At 29.3% G+C, this 20300-nt stretch overlaps 2 protein-coding genes and 1 non-coding gene across 3 annotated transcripts; 2 read left to right on the top strand and 1 right to left on the bottom strand.

The window, feature by feature from the left end:
* The first annotated feature begins 5044 nt into the window (after window positions 1-5044).
* Window positions 5045-10967, top strand: LOC106769347 (ubiquitin-like modifier-activating enzyme 5). Its single transcript, XM_014654940.2, has 14 exons — window positions 5045-5405; window positions 5548-5616; window positions 5731-5844; window positions 6650-6778; window positions 7064-7132; window positions 7281-7433; window positions 7533-7569; window positions 7973-8055; window positions 8336-8410; window positions 8627-8701; window positions 8905-8991; window positions 9112-9227; window positions 9424-9470; window positions 10692-10967. Exons 1-14 carry the CDS (start codon window positions 5316-5318, stop codon window positions 10826-10828), a joined length of 1281 nt encoding a protein of 426 aa, XP_014510426.1. The 5' UTR covers window positions 5045-5315; the 3' UTR covers window positions 10829-10967.
* Window positions 10968-11585: 618 nt separating this feature from the next.
* On the bottom strand, window positions 11586-15241 carry LOC106767709 (deoxycytidylate deaminase). The gene is made up of 9 exons (XM_014652651.2): window positions 14951-15241; window positions 14791-14866; window positions 14645-14684; window positions 14508-14566; window positions 14389-14426; window positions 14177-14240; window positions 13719-13772; window positions 12176-12277; window positions 11586-11977 (listed from the first exon to the last, which is right to left on the bottom strand). Exons 1-9 carry the CDS (start codon window positions 15115-15117, stop codon window positions 11921-11923), a joined length of 657 nt encoding a protein of 218 aa, XP_014508137.1. The 5' UTR covers window positions 15118-15241; the 3' UTR covers window positions 11586-11920.
* A 4471-nt stretch (window positions 15242-19712) lies between these two features.
* TRNAL-AAG lies at window positions 19713-19793 on the top strand. Its single transcript has one exon. It is a non-coding gene; the product is annotated as a tRNA-Leu (tRNA).
* Window positions 19794-20300: the final 507 nt, after the last annotated feature.

Genomic DNA, 20300 nt, shown 5'->3' with positions numbered 1-20300 from the left:
ATGTTGATGTATTATTTGTTTGGAGAAATTAGGTAGAGTAAAAAGAATGAACCTGTTGCATTGAAATTTATCTTTAGCCTTTTTATGTGTTTGACATATTCCACGCCACCGTTTTGAGATGGGTCCTAACCCTTCGTCACTAAAGCTGTTGGATTCGGGCCTAACAAAAGTTTTGACATTGGTACGAAAATTGATTAAAATAAGCTAGTAATAGAAAGGTTTAAACTCTTTTTTGTCCCGTTGTGATGTTCAGTTTAGTCCCCGCTTCTAAAAATGTCAACTTTAAGTCCCTATGATATGAAGAATGTATCAAATGAGTTCTCATGACAGCACTTAATGAACAATAAATCACAAGTTTTCATACCTAAGTATCTAATATTTTGTGATTTGTTAACAGAAGGTGTTATGAACAACAAATCACTTAATGAAAAACTTGTGATTTGTTAAGGAATATGACTGATTTGATACATTTTTCATATCATAGGAACTAAAGGTTGACATTTTTAAAAGCGAGGACTAAACTGAACATCAGAACTTAACTTAGGGACCAAAAAAGGGTTTAAACCTAATAGAAACAAGAACTTTAAGAGCTTATCATATTGGATGAGTACCAAGAACAAAACAAATTATTGTAGTTTTAATAGTTACCTTGTCATAAAAAAGGTATAACGTATCAGAATAAATGCAACGAACAGAGGGAAAATAAACACCGCTCAAACAAAATTTTAATAAATAAATATTAGGATATGTGTGTGAATAACATCAAAATTTTTAAATTCAATACGTAATTATCTAAATTCATATTATTTTAAGTTATATTGGATTGAATAATTTTTTTATTTTGAATATTAAGGAAAATATAATTAAGTTGAATTCAAATCTTATAAAGTGGGATTGAATTGGAACCAAAACAAGTTGCACCAATTGCATCAAATACAAGCTAAGCTATATTAAACTCACATTAAATTAGGTTTAGCTAGATCAAAGATAAGCTAGGTTGAATTGGATCCAATCTCAAGTTAGGTAAAGTCAAATTCAAGTTAGACTATGTTACACTTAATTTAGTCTCAACTTAATCAAGCATAAGTTAAGATAATTTGGAATAAAAACCACATCAAATTGGCTAGGATGGATCTATATTAGGTAGGGTCGAGCTTGGGTCATGTAAAATAGTTTAGGGTTTAGGTCAATTTAAGTTGGATTGGGACCACGTTAGGATGAATTATGGTTGACCCATGTTAGATCATCTTGAGGCTACTCTACATCAGATTAAGTTGAGTCAAACTTAAGTTGAGTCAAGTCAATATAGAACAAGAGAAGTTAAAGTACGTTGGATTGAGTTGAGTTAGGTCAGTAGAGGCAAGCTGACCTATGTCCATGTTAGGCCACATAAGCTTTTGGGCCTAAGTCAAGCTGAGTAATCTCAAGTCTAATCAAAATCAAATTGGCATAGGCTTACTTTAGGCCAAATCAACACAGGCTTAATTTCAGCTAACTCAAATCGGGTTCATGTAAAGCCGAGACATATCTATATCAAGTTTAATTAAGGTGAGACTAAGTTGGGTCAAGTTGGTAAGGCCTATGTTGAGTTGAAATAGGTTGAGATTGAGTTAGCCCAAATTCATATAGGTTCAAGTGAATCCCAGTCCACCCGATCCACATCAATCTGATTTAGCCTGAGTCCATGTTGAGTTGGTTCAACCCGAGCTATGGTAATGCGTGGAATTTACTCTGTCCATATTAAGTTGAGTTAGAGTAAATCCATGTCATGTTGAAGCAAACTAAGACTAAGTTAGTAAGGCCTAGGTCGAGCTAGAATAGATAAAGCACAAGTTGGGCTTAGGCTAAAGTCAAGTTGAGTGAGCTTGAATCCATGTTAAGTTGAGTTGGTAAGGCTAAAGTTAGGCTGAGTTAACTTGAGTTCTTGATTGAGTTAGTCCAGACTCAGTTTGAGTTGACTAAGCTATAAGGGGTTTAAGTTCAACCATATTGACCTGAGTTTGAGTCAAGTCGAGTTGACTTAGTACACATTAAATTAAGGTAGGATGAGTTCACACAAGACTGAATCAGGCTATAACCAAGATAAGCTTATTTCGATGTAGTCTAATTCAAGTCAAGTTAACCCATATGCAAATTATGTCAAGTAAGCTCGAGTCCGAATTAAGTCTGATTAAACCCAATTCAAAATTGAATTCACCTAAATCCACGTTAAATATAATTGACCCAAACAGTTAAATTCACTTATGTATATATTTGATTTAATTAAAAAAAATTTACTCCAATTAGAATAAAGATAAATTGAGTTAGATAGAAGTAGTTAAATATTTATTTTAATATTTTAAATATTAGTTTTCTTAGGTCAAAATAAAATATTTTTCTAGTAACAAACGTCTCTTTTCACTTATGTTTAAACTTTACAAAATTCTTATGATATAAATTTAAATAAATTTAAAATATTTTAAACTATAATATTAAAAATTTTAAAACGATTAAAAAATAATAGATTTTTTTTTTCAAATTTAAACTATAATATTTGAATTTAACTCGAATCCAGCTCTATTAAGTAACTTTTCTATTAAAGATGTTTTTTCTTCAAATTTATTTAAAATGCTTAAATTATATCTAAAAAATTAAAAATAAAATATCTAAAAAATAAGTAGCACATGAAAAATTAATTTAAAAATAGAGATACGATATTTTTTTCAATTAAAATTTGCTTTTGAAATTAAAGTAATTTTTAAAATCTGTATTTTAATAAAATATAATATATTAAATCTGTTTTAGGAGTTTCACTTAAAATTTAATTATAGTCAAAGTGAAACTATTTATAAGTCTTATTTAAACAATATAATTATGTTTCTAAATAAGAATAATCAATTAAAGTAATTTGACCCATAAAATAGTTTTGCAATTATCTTAATTATCCCAAGTGAATGGATACTATACGTTAAAAGAATGTCTTAAAAAAATAAAAATGAATTTGGATATTTTTTATTGTGTCTCTATTAAATATTTTATATTTATTAAGTATTAAAAATATTTATAATTTTTAATTGAGTCAATATTATTTAATTTTTTTAATTGATTGATTGGAATGTTATCTCGCCTTGTTAGTAATATTAAACGGCTTAGTTTTATGGTTAATAACAATATTTTATTATGGATGAAGGCAACATTATCATCACAAGAGCTTCTTTTCAACTGATATTTATTCAAAGTGAACATATGATAATTTTAGATTATTATAATAATTATTATTTATATAAATAAAAATGATAATTTAAAGAGAGAGATGTCATAATTAAAAAAATTATAGTACTACAACGTATGTTCCTTAATTGATACAAAACTTCCTTTTAATTTAAATTTTAAGTATAAATTCATCATTTAGGTATTGAAGTACCAATGAAAAATTCATACTCCGATATAGCATGTTTATTATTTTTTTCTATTTTAAAATGATAGCTTTTATGATTTTTTTTAAAAAAATCTTACAATATTAATGCAGATAATTAAGAGCAATTAATATGAACATTCATATTAAATTATATATAAAAAACACTCTACTTTTTTTCAAATATTTTTATCCTTTATAAAATATATGAAAAATTAAGAATAATATTATTTAAATTTGCATTAATTCTTTTAGAGAATTTACATCAGCCTTAAATCCATTTTTAGTCCATATTAAATTTTAATCACAAATTTGGTTCTCTAATATTTCATCTTATTACTTAAAAGAGTGTTACATAATTAATAATAATAATGATGATGATGATGATGATGTTAATTACTTATTTATATAAAATAGGGGTTTGTTAACATGGTACGCCTGTTTTTCAGTTGATACGTTTTAACAATATGTACCGTATTATAGTAGACAAAAATACCCTCATTTATCATGGATTCTAAGTTTTAATGTTAAGGATATTTAAATAATTTTCATTCTCAAAACTAAAAAAAAGAAACCCCAAACCCTTACTCACCTTCNTCATTCNTCTCAACCCTTTCTCTTTCATCTCTCTCTCATCTCAACATTTTCTCTGTCATCTTTCCAAAATTTTTTTTCTCATCTCAACCCAATTGAAGATGGTGGTAGCAATTTGAATCAGAGATATTTTTTAAAAATTGAAAAAATTTACTCTTTTATAATCATTTTATATTTATTAATGTGTGTAAAATGAATGTAAACTTTGTTATTTTATGTCACTCTTTCCAAATCTCAAAGGTAAAAAATGATTTTACTGTTTTTTATCTTGCACAGTGGTTAAAGTTTATTCTAAACGCCTGTAGAAGTTGATTCAGTGATAAAAAAGAGACATAAAGAAATTAAAGAAATAGGTATAGAAGAATTCCCTAGGAGTACAATTATTTCAATTCTAGGTTGTAGTCTTACATCATGTATCCCATACCAATAGAGAAAGGAAAAAGAAACACTTTGTTTAAAGGGAAAAGGACAAGGGTTAGGCAAGGGTTTCTGATTTTTTTTTTTCAATTGGGGCAATAGGAATGACAGAAAATATGTTGGAGTGAGAGGAGATGAAAGAGAAAGGGTTGAGAGGAACGATGGAGGTGAGTAAGGGTTTGGGGTTTCTTTTTTTAGTTTTGAGAATGAAAATTATTTAAATATCCTTGACCTTAAAACTTAGAATCCATGATAAATGAGGGTATTTTTGTCTACTATAATNCGGTNCACATNGTTAANACGTACCAACTGAAAAACAGGCGTACGCGTGTTAACAAACCCCTATAAAATATTAATAAAAAAATTGACAATTAACTTTAATAAAAATTAATAGTGAATTAAAATTGTTTAATTGCATCAATTAAAAACCTACATATGTGGCTAAAATTTTAAACTATAAAATTGGCATATTTGCAAACACCGAAAATTGCATTTAAATATTAAGGAGTGAGTCATAAAATAAATAAATAAACTATTATTTTTTAGATAATCGTTTTAACACTGTTTGATTTGGATTCGGTCTGAAAAAAAAAAATTATTTGATTTAATTAATATTCTTAACCAGGAGAAAAAAATTGTTAATACACTAACCAAAGCAAGTAAGGGCAGCAGCAGGGAGAGTTGAAGTTAGAACCTATGGTGGTGACCCTAGTGGAGTGATAGGCTTACATACAATAACAGGGAGCCAAGCCAACTCTCTCTGACTACAGCGCCAACAATCAATACATTGCTCTAAAACTTCAAATTCAGAGTTTCTTCATATTCCAAATTTCCAACTATCCACAGAAACGCGCGATCCGCACAAAACAGAATACAGGCGTTTGAAAAACGCTATTGATTCGGGAGTGAGATGGAGGTCGAACTCAAACAGTTGAACGCCGATCTTCAATTTCTGAGCCAATCGCTTCCCGATCCATCTCACAATGCTTTGCTCCGCAAGGTTTTTCTTCTTTTAAATTCCGAATTTATATCCCGATTCCATCAATTAAGCCGAAGACTCCTCACGAGTGTTAATGTACGTTATTAGATCCGATTATAAAATAACGAAAATGTGTGCTATTTTTGCTTTTATTTTTTTGAAGATTCAATTGCGTGTTGAGGAACTTGGCAAGCTTGCAGCGGCTGCACCTGTTCGACGCTCCAAAGTTGAGGTAATTGAATTGCCTATTGGTCTGGTACATCACTGTATTTTTTTTTTTTTATTTGATGAATTTACAGTGTTAAGTTTAATTGAATGGTTTTTCTTTTCATTACATTGTTGCCAGGATATGAGTGCTGAGGTTGTAGATAGCAATCCTTATAGTCGGCTTATGGCACTTCAGAGAATGGGTATTGTGGAGAACTATGAAAGAATACGCGATTTCTCCGTTGCCATAGTTGTCTGTATTAATCTCCTTTATCACTCTTAGTTGCTGTAGCATAAAATTTGTGACTAGCGTGTTTTTTTATTTTTTTAGTTTTTTTTTAATATTTAATGGCATAAATTATTAAATTTCAAAGGCCGAAGTGCGTTGAATTACAAGAGCATGAAACATTACTCTTTCCCCTGGACTTGGGATTTAATTAAGGAGTTTTTGTCGTTAATTCCTCTTAGAATCACCTTTATTTTGGGAAAACTACTTAGAATGACATTCTTATTGTTTATTTGTGGTCATTTGTTTTGATAAGAAATTAGGAATATATACCGTCTAAGTTCTGAGCATAGATAATAAGCTTGTTGGAGTATTTTTTTATCCATTGCTAAAATATTTTCCAATATGACATAATTTATGGTGGATAACTTAATCTGAATTTTTTTATTGAAATATGTAATTAGAGTTCAATCTTGTTTTAGTATGTTTGGAAGCTATTCCATGTTCTATTTGTACATAAAGGATTGCTATGCGTGACATTTAATTAGACAAACTATCTAGCTATAATTGGACATAAACTCCTTTAATTCAGATCATACTCACTTAGAAAATACTTGATTTATACCAAGTGTTTCTGCGGCCTTGCTGAATTTTTATATTAGAGGATAAGACTTTTGGTCATGAACATAAACAAAGGATGAATAATTTTTTGTAGAGGATAAACCAATAGGTGATCCTGACTATTTTTATCTCTATCGAAAAGATCCTCTCAATTGCTTTCTTCTGTTTTCATTGAAAAGGTTAATATTGGGTTATTCTTGCACAAACACAGGGGATAGGTGGTGTAGGAAGTGTTGCAGCTGAGATGCTGACTAGATGCGGCATAGGTCGACTTTTGTTGTATGATTATGATAAAGTGGAGCTTGCAAACATGAATAGGTTGTTCTTTCGTCCAGATCAGGTGAATATCCAATTCTTCATTTTCTTGTTTTATATTTCTTTATTTTTGTATGTTTATTATTTCTACACATGATGTCGTGAAATTGAAAGGGCTAATAACATGAATGATTTTTAACATGAATTCTCTCGGCTGACAAAGTGCAAATGTGAAGTTTGATGCTACTAGCTAACTGTAGAATTTTGTACAGACAAAGCTATATATTAAATTATATTTGCCATCATGAAGTTTCTAGAAGTTCCCTGTGTCCTTGCCATAAATTGTGATATAATATTTTTAGCTTTCCAGGTTGGTTTGACTAAGACTGATGCAGCTGTACAGACTCTTTCAGACATAAACCCTGATGTTGTACTAGAGGTAAAAATATTATGCAGTGTTTATAGGCATGGGATCTTTTCACGTATCTATGTAACTGTTAAAATGAATCTTTATAAACATTTTAATGATTGGTAATATGTTAATACTCTTTCTCTGCTGACATATTTCCCTTTTCCTTTTGGTTTAGAGCTATACCCTGAATATCACAACCGTCACAGGTTTTGAAACCTTCATGTCAAGTTTGAAAAAAAAATCGTTTTGCCCAAATAAAGAAGGGAGTGGCGTGGATCTGGTTTTAAGTTGTGTGGATAATTACGAAGCAAGAATGGCTGTTAACCAGGTATATAAGAAACAATTCCAATTATAACCAAATACTTTTTCTTCTGTTTGGATTTCCCTAGGGATTCTCATGTCTGACTGGTTTCTGGAAGCACTGCAGGCCTGTAATGAATTGAGTCAAACATGGATGGAGTCAGGTATGAATACAGATCTGCAGATCTCTTCTCTTGTTAGGGATAAAATTGTTGGACTTGTTTATGGAAGGAAATTAAAATTGCTCTGGATTGACTCCACCTTTGTCGATATTTTGGAGTAGTAATGTGAAAAGAATCGTTGATACTCAAAGATAGAAATAAACATGGTTTTGATAAATATTGCAAAACATAATTTTCCTTTGCCAACATTTTATGGTGCTAAAAAAGTATACATACCTTCGTTTGTGTATGTGGCTACTGACTATTTACTGGCATATGTTATACAGGCCAGCATCTAATGCGTTCTATATGCAATATTTTTATTTTGATTTTTGCAGTCTGTATGTATGAAGTATGGATCTTTTTTTGGTGTGTGGAAACTCATGAAATATACAAATTTGAACAGGTGTTTCTGAGGATGCTGTTTCTGGCCATATTCAGTTACTTATACCTGGTGAAACTGCCTGTTTTGCTTGTGCACCTCCTCTGGTATGGCTCATTCTTATATGAGTTTGTTTACGAATCATAATTGGTGATGAGTGCCTTAAGGGATTAAACTTAATTATATCTGGTGCTATACATGATTTCTGAAGCTCATCCATAGGACATAGATGCTTGAGCTATTTAATCACTAGATATAAAAAACTTTGGATGAATGACTTTATAGCTAGTCCATTGATGTGTGTAATTTCATCCATCTTACAGTAAATGTGAGTTTTTTATGCAGTATGTACAACATGTGAAGCATACATTTACCTTTTCCTTTTAGGTTGTTGCATCTGGGGTAGATGAACGCACACTCAAGCGTGAAGGGGTTTGTGCTGCCTCTTTACCCACCACTATGGTAAACTATGATTCTCTCTATATCTTACATTGGCTGCTTCTGTTCATAGTTTTAAATTCAAATCTTTTGTGATGTTATGTCTTTTTAAATTTTCGATAGATATGACATTTTCAACTAATTTTAGGGGCTTATTTATTTATGTTAGTTGTTTAGAGTGTGCAGCACACTTTTAGTTTATTGTTATCTAACATTACAAAATCTTATTTGATTTCCTAGGGGGTTGTTGCTGGCCTTCTAGTCCAAAACACACTAAAATTATTGTTAGGCTTTGGACAAGTCTCTCCATATTTGGTAAGGGATGGATTGGTGTTTTCTTTATTCTTCTTCCTGAGTTGTTACAAATGGTTCCTTTATTCTAAAAAACAAATTAACAAAGTAACAAACTGAGTTCATTCTTCAGAGGAATCTGGTGAGGCTACTTCAATGAAAGAAAGTCTCTGTTTTTGTTAAATACATTAACGCTGATATGCTCACACTGGTTTGTTTATCTTTAGGGATATAATTCTCTAAAGGATTTTTTTCCAACTATGCAAATGAAGCCAAACCCTCAATGTTCAAATGTTGCTTGCTTGAAAAGACAGGTCAGTTGTTTATGTTTTGAAATTTTTAAAATAATGAAAGTGTTTAGAATCATGTCCTATCGATTCGTCAATAAATTCATCGCTCCTTCCAAATACGAAACTGCTATACATATCATGCAGGAAGAATACATGCTTGCAAAACCAGCAAGAGATGCTGCAGCCAAAGCAAAAATGGAAGCTGAAGTACTATCAACTGAGGAAGTGCCACTTCACGACGATAATGAATGGAATATAAGGTGTTTAATGACTCTGTTCTTGTTCATTTGTATGTAAGAGAAGATACGAAACACACTTATCAGTTAGCATAGATTTATCCCTGATTTACTAATCGCTATCATTTATGCAAAGTACCCAATAGTATTAAACGTTATTCCCTCTGTTGAAATTTTATAGCCTTTACATTTAATGGTTTTCTTTTGCAATAATTTCCAGTGTTGTTGATGATGTTGAGCTGGATGGTCCGGATACCAGAAGTTCAGGTATTATATTAATTTACATTTTTTGAAAGTGTAAATTCATAATCATAAGCTCAGAATTTATCCATCCTTACAAGTGAATTAAAGTGCTGCATGCTTTGCAATGTGGTTGTTATCACTGCTAGATAATCCAGGAAGTAAAAAATGTTGGTACTAAAATTTGCATGGCCCGACTTCTTGTGGATGTGGTCAGCTTATATAATTTTGTAAGTGCTTTTATAGTAACAATGAAATAAAATAAAAAGTTAGAATGAATAAAAATTCTCTAAATTTTATATTTTGCATCTTAACCTATGAAGGTTGGACGTGCCTCACAAATGGCATGTCCCCGAGTTTGACATGTATCAGACCCCGCATATGACACTCGTACGACACGTATCAGATAAATGTCCAATTGAAAAGACATTTTTTTGTCTTTGACATAACCTTGACATGGTTCCAACACCATGTTAATAAGGAAAAATGCTATTATTTTCTAAAAACTCAAACTTGTAAACTTATTGTTTAAGTTTCTATTATCATTATAGAAATAAATAACAAATATTGTATGATTACTACTTTTAACTTTTTGGATACTAGATAGAAGGATTAGATTCAGTTTTATATTAAATGACAATATTTATATTATTATATTTGACTATTGTTGTTTATAAAGGATTTTGAATATATAAATATTGATTGTTAAATGAAATAATTCATAATGATCTAATATTAGATGTGTCCTCGTGTCCCACGTTTTGGAGACTACAAGTATTGAAGTGTTCGTGTCCCCTGTCCATGTCAGTATCCATGCTATATAGATCTTAACTTTTTCAGAAGTTAAATGAAGAAACTTTTAAAACAATGTTGAAGTACATAGATTGATTTTATCTTGTGAAAGGATAATTCACTTAACTTGTGCAACTCATTTTTATTTTTAAGAGCTCACTGAAACTGGCCCAAAGATGCATCGATTGGTTCCTTAGTTTGTCGGAACACGGGTGAAATTCAGCTCCTTCCTGTAAATGTTTTCACATGAAATGTTGCTTTCTCTTGTGCACCATTACTGCAAAAGCACGAATTTTTATCCTTATGACATTTTGGTTCGCCGAAAGGTTAAATTGCTATTGAAAATATTAGGGAATGCGTTTACATTTCGATCTGAAGGGTCCAAGATCTATTTTTGTTTTCGGTGTTCATTTTCAATTAATATTTATATTAACCTCTTCTCAATATGTATTTCAGATGTTCTGCCGGAAGGTCTCACACATGAACTTCCTAGTGCAGACGAGTTTCATGAGGCAACTCCTGACGCTCCAGTAGCTGACAATGACGACCTTGAAGATCTTCGTAGGCAACTTGAAGCCATTAATTCTGCATAGTATAGTGTCAAAATACTTTTGCCTTTTTTAAAGGAAAAGTTTTCTGAATTTAGTTTTTCAATTGAGCCAGTTTAACTTAGCACCAGTGTGTTTGAAAATTGAGAAAAAACTAATGTTAAATTATTGACTATTTTGACAATTCATCCTGCACTTTTAATTAAACATATATTGTTTATTAAAAATATAAAAATGTTTTTTAATAAAAACTAACGGCATAAAAAATTGTTTTTGTTTCAGAAAGTGGTTCTTAAACATATCGAAGTGTATGAGTTGCTTAGTTCATTACACTTTCCATACCTAGTCAGCTTATTGAGTGAAAAATCTTGAATAAAAATAAGGACTTGCTGAAGCTTTGTTAACATTCAAAGATATTATTCTTTATAGATACGAAGATTTGACTTCCTTACGAACTTCACCGGTATAGCACTATGGCGAATGTGCTATTCGGAATTCAATTTTGTCCCAAGCGTGAATAGCTCTTTGCACCTTTCATCTTGTATTGTCCTGAATTGCCGCAATAACTGCATTGGAATGATATTTAGCAGAGCCAAATTTGAATATCATTATGGGGAAAATATGAATATTGGGTGGGTCCTCGATGGCCTTATTCCCTGTTATGGCAAGACCCTTGGGCATATAGGTTGGTTAATTTGTACTTTACTTGCATATGGCTTAATTAATTCTACTAGGTTTTCTAATTGTCCTCGTTGCATGTTTTGGATGATACGACTGATAAGCACCTTTATCAGGAATAGAATTTCAAAGGCACTAATATCAACGATTATTATTTCCAACGAGATAGTACGTATCGGGTGGACTTCCCCGCACAACATAAACATACTAAAAAGCAACCTTAACATCCTTCGAGTATATTTTACACATAAATAACAACTGTTTCTACAACTAAGAAACTGACTTTTATGGATGTTAAACATGCTCACGTTCCAGTTCTACAGTCTACAGTCTACAGTAAATTAGAGGATTTGGTCAGAACCTTCCAACTATGTCTTCTTTCCGTTCCTTTCTCTTGAAATGTGTAAGAGAGGTGTTGTATCATATTACAAAGTAAAAATTTAAGTCAAACTTCAAAATCTAGTTCTCCTCAAACTTCAGATGAATTCCATTCATCAGTGGTTGATGTTTCCTGACCTGCATGATAAGGAAATTCTTCACACCAATATTATATAATCCATATCTTGTTCAGAATAGCTAGAGATATTAAAAACAAATATATGGAACTAACAGCTACAGAAGCTAATTATATTGAATAAGTATCAGTGGGTACCCTCAAGCCTATTGAACTGCAAGGATAATTTATTTACAAACAAAAGTTTAAGAAAATGTTACCTTTACACCAGCTAATGAAAGTAGTTTGTGAGAGGCTATATATGCCATAGCTGAATTTTCTAATCTCTTCTCCACAAAATAAATTACTTCGGAAACTCCTGACTGCAAGAAAGAATTTAATCGATAATACAGACGGGCATTGAATATGATTATCAGCTAATACAGAGATCATAAATTATTGTAATTTTCGTCAACTTAACGCCAAAAAGCAGTTGTTATTCACATTATACAAACTAAGTTTAACCCCTCAGGGAAGCCTACTGTAACATAATGACAGAATGTAGCAGTTGTAAATGACACCTATAAAGGACCTCTCAGCCAAAAGAACATAAATGAGGCGATTTATTTTAGAATTTTGACTTCTCATTAACTTATTTCACAAACTGACTTTTAACATCAGAGTTATCTCTCACTTATTGATCATCTTTAATACACATTTTCACACCAAGGCTAATAATGAAATGATAGTAAGTGATCTAACCAGCTTTATAATCATTAGGATAAACTTTAATATTATAATTATTTTTGGCAAAACTAATATAAAGCTTTGAAGGTAAAAGAAAAACTGACTAGTTGTTGATAGTTGGTAATGTTTTAAAACGTAAGTGTTTGATATAATGATACATTGAAGCGATTGATAAATATAAAATGACAAAAATAAGCATCCCAGTACAATGTTGCATATAACTTTTAATTTCATTGATAAAAATATATTTCGGAGTTTTTATAATTTGTCTTTAATTAGTTTTAAAATTTTAATTTTATTTATAATCAAATTCAAAATAAAAAAATATCATACCTTTTAGTATATCATATTTTCATTATTTCAATTAATGTAATAGTTAAAAGTAGAGGAATATAAAAGAATCATCATTTATCAATAATATTAATATTTTGAAGTCTAGTATCAATATAATAAAATAATAGTGTAAATAGTATAATAGTCAAAATAAATAGTATAAAATAAAAATATTACAAAATTAATTATTATCAATATCTTATGTAATAAACAGGAAAAGAAATCTTAAGTAAAAAATAATAAATAAACCCTGCTTTATGAGTGGAAGAGAAAAAGTTAAATGTAAAAATCTTACCTCATGAAAAAAAGATAAAAGGAAGATTGAATGATAATTTTAGAAAAAATAATAATTATAAAAAGCTAGAAGCTAGTGTTTTAAAATAACACTAAACACTAGTAAAAATATTGTGTTTACCCAACACTGTTAATAAAGTTTAAAAAAAAAAATCAGCTGGCAAGTAAATTTAGAAGTTAGCTCAAACATGTTACATATATACTATCCTAGAATTTTAGTTTGCATTGAAGTCAACTCCGCAAAACCATGAAAATGTCTCTGACTTCTATATTTTAGTTTAATTATATTTTTAATCAATATAACATAAGATTTCCAACTTATTTTCTTATCAGAGCAAGAAAGGTAAGGAAGGTAGTGCACTAATCTCGTAAATACTTAATGCTTTGACAACAAAAATGTAGACAGTTCATCAAAACATATTATACGTCAAGCAGGACAAGATTACCAACCTGGATTATGATCTTAGCACATTCATTGCAGGGAAACATGGTCACATATAGCCGCTGCAACGATTAGACAAGAGAAAAAGAGATAATTGGAACCTCTTTGTATCAGGTGATTAAATAAACAGTTTGTTTACAACGCATGTGTTCTGTAAGCAATCCTGAGTATATATTAGTTAAGAAATTTAACATAGAAAGTTTTCACTCAAAGTTTACATTCTGAATGAATTGGAAACCACAATAAAAATACACTAATGAAAACATTCTGTTTTGTTAGCATTTGTCATAACAAGGAATCTTTAAGAAATTTCTTTTCTGTGATAACTGGTAAGGGTAGTGCATACTCAGTGACCGAGCCAAATACATAGTCAAGTTTCCAAAAAAAATTATAAATAAAGCATAACTCAATATTCCGATTACGACATTTAAATGATATGTTAACCAGAGAGTGTAGCGAAACTCACTTGTCCAGCAGCAGAGGCATGATTTGTGTTAAGAATAGCATTTACTTCTGCATGACAAACATAACTAAAGTAGACAGAAAAAGCATAATTAACACCATCACGTTTAATAATAATAATAAAAAAAAAACAATGACTTGAGCAAGAACATTATCAAGAAACACACACAGAAGATTCGGTGCATAACAGAATCCATCTCATAAAAACACACTTACGGGTACTTTGTCTCCAAAGGATTCCCAGTCCTGGATTTCTGAAACACGGAGATTTCTGAATGAGAATGATTAAACAGTACTAAAATAAAAACAGAAAATAGTTCTCTTAAAATACCAACCTTTGCCCAGGGTAGCTTGTCATCAGAACAACCCCTTGGAAACCCATTATAACCAATTCCTGACAGAAGAACAATCAAAGTAAAGATCCATGTTTCACATAAGAAAGCGAATGGATATAAGAACCTAATGAACTTACCAAGAATTATACCATCTTGACTCACCAAACAAGCGCCAACCTGCAACATCAACAACCCCAAATGCACAAATTTATAATTTAATCCAACACAAACTAACCCAAAATCCAAACTTAATTGTAATCACAAAAATTGAAATAAACATGACCTGCCTGTTAGGGTCTTTGGACCTCTCAGCTGACAAAAATGCAATTGCCATAAAATAGTCATCCCACGATAAATATCTGTAGAATTATAAAAATTAAGTAAAAAAAAAAAAAAAAAAGTTCAATCCATCTATTTTTCGCCACAGGATTACTCAAACTTACCCTTTTCTCTTGGAAGGGTCGAAAGGGTCCTGGGGAAAGGAAACGGTGCCGTTTTGGGACGATTTGACGCGCGCTTGAGAGCGGCAGAAGAAGCGGAGAGCAACTGCAGAGGCCATGGCGCCAATCACAGTTGCCGTGGCAACCAAAGTAGCCTCGCGATAGTTCATAGATTCGGAAATATGAAAATGAAAGCAAATTGGCGATCCAAAAATAAATAAATAAATCAACACAAGACTTGGAACTTGGGAGCGGGAAAGAGAGCGGGAAACTTTCCAAGGAATACTGTTTTAGTTGGTTTATGTAATAATTTCCCATAGATTATCTTGCTATGATTTATCAAGAGAACTAACTTATAAATAATTAATTATTTTTAAGTTATGATACATTGCTACACGTACATAACCAATTAAATAAAATATAATTAATTATTATTTAAAATAATTGATTAATTTGCTTACTATATATATTCTCGTATTCACGTAAACAACTAAATAATTAATTATTATTTATAATACTTTATTAACTTCATTTTTTTTTAAACTAAGTTGTGTTCTTTTAGTTTGGATTATATACAAAATTAATTGAATATTTTTCTTTGTGTGTTTAGAAAACATGTAGATTGAGTTCTTTTATAAATGCTTCTGTAAAGTTTTCGATATGATTCATAGGTTATGATGAGTTTTAACCCAATTTTAAACAGGATAATAATACTTAGACATCATATAATTTTGTAATTGGTCCAAAATTATTTTATAATCAATAATAATAATCATAAATACTATCATAGATCAATCACAGAATGACACATAAATAGTGTTTAAATGTTGTCAAAAAAATGTTATCTAAATATCATTATCCTTTTAAACAAGCTTCTTGTTAAATAAGACAGAAAAAAAAATATACCTTAATCTTTAAAATTCTCTTTTAAATGAGTTAATGGTAGAACTAAAATAAAATTGACTCTCATTACAAAGACTTTTAATAAACTCTTAAACATAATATCGTCGTCTTGGATTAAAGTTTCAGACAGTCTCAAATCGGAAACCAAAACTAGTTAATATGATAATCTCAACATAAAAGTTTAAAGTTAAAATAAATTTTGGAAAATATATTAATTAACTTTCCTTTTGAAGTATTCAACTTCTTTACTTTTACAACTTTGATTTGTAATTTAAAAATGGCTTTTTATATTGTAAATATATATTTTAGTTTTATGGTTAACTTGCCATTAATTTGTAATAATTTTAATCATAAGAAACATATCATTAGTTATTTATTTTTTTGGTTGGACGGTGACTTTTTATAATTTTGTTTTACTTTTAATTTTTTAATATTTTATATTAAAATACTTAACTTGTGAAATTTAAATGATTAATATCACTAATGTGTTTCTTTGGACTTATCAGACATGCTATAGGTTAAAAATTGGATAGTTAATAATAAGACTAAAATTATCAATTTCTGAACATCTGAGCCAAAATCAAATTGTTTAAAAATTATATTTTTAAACGTCATTCAGCTGGACCATTCTTCTTCTTTTGTTTGCTTGTTCAGTGGAGCTAATTATTTTTTTTTAACATCTTTTATTAATATCTTTAAAAAAAAAGCCTACTTTTTAAATATATTTAGTAAAAAATAAATCATCCTTTTTAGAATTATGACTTGTTGCACCAAAATTGGTGATTCTTTTATTATTGCACTTCTTTTGACCACACTTTTGAAATGGCCTTCCATTTTTCATGAACTTTCCTTGTCAGGGTAGATATAATTAGGAATAAGTTTTTCCAATAAAAATTGGATTTTTTTATAATCGGTATTATAACTTTTTCTTATCAATTATCATCATGCATCGTCAATCAATAAAACTACATAGAGATTTTCTGCATGATTAATCGTTCATTCTTGTTATTTAGGATTTTATTTTTACGAATAATTCAATAACTCCTACTACTAGAGCATTTCCAACATATCAATTTTACGAAGTTTTTTAAATTTAATCACAATATCTCATAAGACATTTTTCATTCAAGTAAATTAATATATGAAGTTATTCTTAAAAATTTATTTACGACCTTAAATATTAAAAGTAAAACTTAATCATTTCTCGATGATCATCCAATAGATGTGAGCAAAAGACATTGTTGAAGAATCATTGGAGGAAGACTTGCAGTTGGAGCAACCTGAGGATAATGTAGGGTCGTTCGGTCCTTAGATTAGGTTTTTATATTATGTAGATAACTGTTCGGTACAAATCTTATTTTTGTATGTCCGTTTGGTATAGCCTCTTTTGTATCACCGTTCGATCTTAGTGAACTCTTAACCGTTCGGTCTACGTTTGTATATTTTGTTCTTTGTAATTATCTCAAATTCTATATGATATTTCATATTCTGTTTTCTTAAATTGATTACTCTCCACTATTCTTTATTATTGTTTTTGTTAACTTCTCAAAATAATTATAGTCTTCAATCTATATTTATTGGAATGTTACAATTTCAATCATATTTGAATTGTTTATATTGATATATTTTTTATATTAACTCAAAAAATTGTTTAACCTTAATATTTAAAATGATTAAATTAGTTTAAATTTTACATAGTAACGATTAAATTAGTTTAAAATTAAAAGAAAACAATTTTAATGTTCACTGAAATTAAAAAATAAAAATATATTTAACCTTAATATTTAAAATGTAAATTTTAAATTTATTTAAGGTGTGAAAAATTTAAAAATATAAATAAAAAATGATGATCGAATTTAATTTCACCGACCAAGACGCTGGAATAGAAACATGCCCACTTATTTTATTGCGTCTCACTCTACTCCATCCTTCTCAAAGATTCATGTATAGTTACAATGAATAGAATTCATTCACCTATCAACAAAAACAATGATGAGAGGTATCCCACAACGTGTGCCAATGTCCTTTTATAAATCTATAAAAATAAAATCATAAATTTGAAAAAGAAAACACATAACATCACACTAATATTTTAAAACTATAACCACATAAATGGATGATTTATTCTACCTACTACTAATGTACTTTTAAATATTTACAACCTTTACTAGTTCTGTTTTAACATAACACAGTCAGATCTATGATTTATAATACCATTTTTATCAAAAAATGGACTAGTCTCAATCTTCTAATATTATCATCAAATTCACTATTTGTTAAGATTTTTTTTTTTAATCTAAACGTAAAATTAAAGATTGATGTGTTTGATGCCTAAGGAGAATTCAATTATTTCATACCATTTTTTTAATGTATGGTATAAAAAAGTCCTTTGCGACGGAAAGATGATAACTTTAATTTAAGAATATTATTTTGATACCCTAAAATTGTCGATGAATCTATTAAAGAAGAGTGAAAAGTTAAATAGAAAAAAGGGGAAACTTTCTCTAATTTATAAAGTTTTAAAAAGGAAGCATGTAGTGAAAATGCATCAAAGAGATGGAAAAACTGTTGTATATAAAAAAAGTCTCACATCGCATAAAATAATAGATGAAAATGAATTTATATACACATAAGATATATTTACTCTACAAGGTACTATCGATGTAGAGATCTTTGTATACATGTGTGTTGAATCTCTCTAAAAGCAAAGAGATGGAAAAACTGTTAAGATATAAAAAAAGTCTCACATCGAATAAAATTGATGAAAATAAATTTATATATACATAAAATATTTTTATTAGTAAAAAGTATTATCAATGTGGTGATCTTTGTATACGTGTGTGTTGAATTATTGATATGGTGATTTTTGTATACGTGTGTGTTGAATTATCGATGTAATGATCTTTGTATACGTGTGTGTTGAATTGGTAATCTTTGTATATGTGTGTGTTGAATCTCCGTATAGTAGAGTATGGAGAATGACGAGAAAATATAATTGAATGAAATGAAAAAAGTAATACAGAAGAATGATGAAGCATGTGAAAGTTAAGAGGGATTGTTATAAGTCCATTATAAGCAGCATTTGAGGGAGTGATGGAGGTCACTTTAGCACAATCATTCATTTATTATGGCCTCCAACTAAGCCTTCTCTAACATATTCTTCTTTGGGACCCTTTTGCCAGTTGTAGCATTACTCTTATTTATGCTTTCAACTTTTCACAACATCCCATTATCATCATCATTCTTCTTTTTGTTTCTTTCTATCAATCTTTCCCATTCCTTTCTCTGCTTCCTAACTAATAACACTTCTTCATCATTTACTGTCTATGTAAAAATATTACTCTTTATTATCAATTTTTCACATTCTTTTGTTCTTCAAAAAACTTAAGTAAATTTTTCATCTTAAAATTATTTTACATCAAATGGGTTTTTTTTTTCTCTCTCATATAGATCATGTCAGATTTAAGATTGAAATAAGGATGCATATATAAATTATTATTATTGTTATTTAATTATCTTTTTTACTTTTTATGTGTAATATAGTTATACAAGTATATAACAACACTTTTATCGTATATGCATAGATTAATTTGGCAAAAATTCTACACAAAAAGTAAGGTTGTATATAATCCAAAGTTTATGACTTAATCTATAAAAATCAAGTTCTGTGGAACATTAACGATGTGATTTAAGTTTTTATATGTAGAATATGAATTGTTACTATAGTATCTCTTAACTTTACTATCTTATAAAATTTAATTTTTTAGACACGGCAAATAAATCATTAAGCCATGTTTTAAGTTATTCTCAGGATGACTAGTTTTAATATATTTAGTATTTATTCAAATAGTGTAAGCAACAAGTTGAGATGGCCGAGTTGGTCTAAGGCGCCAGATTAAGGTTCTGGTCCGAAAGGGCGTGGGTTCAAATCCCACTCTCAACAGTTTAATGTTTTTTTATTTTTTTTGGTTCTAGTCATATAGAGAAGACATTTTTTTTTCATTCCTAAAAAAATTGATATTGTTATTTCTTTTATGTTGATTTTAACAAAAATCAATAGTATTCTAAGGATTTAAATAATTATTGAAAGTGTCTAATACCAAAATTATTTGCTCATGTTATTTGAGATATTTCATTGACCTTTTATTAACCACATTCGTATAACAATTGTCATGTAATAAAAGAGAGAAAACAATTTTCTATTTTTGAAAAATAAAATATTTTATATTTAAAAAAAACAGTATTTATTTTTTAGAGATAGAAATACCTTTTTCCCTTTGTAAAAAAAATAAATTATTACACTGAACATATATTTATCTTTAAAAGTTTAAAATTATTATAGTTTTTAACAGAATGTAAAAACATTGCAACCCTCCCCCTTTTCTTTTTTTTGTTAAAGTTTGAAAAATTATGATTAAGGGAGTAAAAGAGTTTTTTCTTGTCATTTTAA

This window comes from Vigna radiata, chromosome 7 (genome assembly GCF_000741045.1).
Source record: "Vigna radiata var. radiata cultivar VC1973A chromosome 7, Vradiata_ver6, whole genome shotgun sequence".
NCBI classification, from domain to species: Eukaryota; Viridiplantae; Streptophyta; class Magnoliopsida; order Fabales; family Fabaceae; genus Vigna; species Vigna radiata.
The sequence above is the reverse complement of the archived record's forward strand: the minus strand, read 5'-3'. Positions and strand labels throughout refer to the sequence as shown.

What these genes read in the sequence shown, in the direction of transcription:
- LOC106769347 (XM_014654940.2), top strand. Translation starts at nt 5,316, where the DNA reads ATGGAGGTCGAACTCAAACAGTTGAACGCCGATCTTCAATTTCTGAGC. An exon ending in GACAAGTCTCTCCATATTTG is followed by an intron (nt 8,702 to 8,904) that starts GTAAGGGATGGA and finishes GTTTATCTTTAG; the next exon opens with GGATATAATTCTCTAAAGGA. An exon ending in TTGCTTGCTTGAAAAGACAG is followed by an intron (nt 8,992 to 9,111) that starts GTCAGTTGTTTA and finishes CATATCATGCAG; the next exon opens with GAAGAATACATGCTTGCAAA.
- LOC106767709 (XM_014652651.2), bottom strand. Translation starts at nt 15,117, where the DNA reads ATGAACTATCGCGAGGCTACTTTGGTTGCCACGGCAACTGTGATTGGC. An exon ending in CCAAAGACCCTAACAGGCAG is followed by an intron (nt 14,685 to 14,790) that starts GTCATGTTTATT and finishes TTGATGTTGCAG; the next exon opens with GTTGGCGCTTGTTTGGTGAG. An exon ending in CCTTTGGAGACAAAGTACCC is followed by an intron (nt 14,241 to 14,388) that starts GTAAGTGTGTTT and finishes TGTCTACTTTAG; the next exon opens with TTATGTTTGTCATGCAGAAG.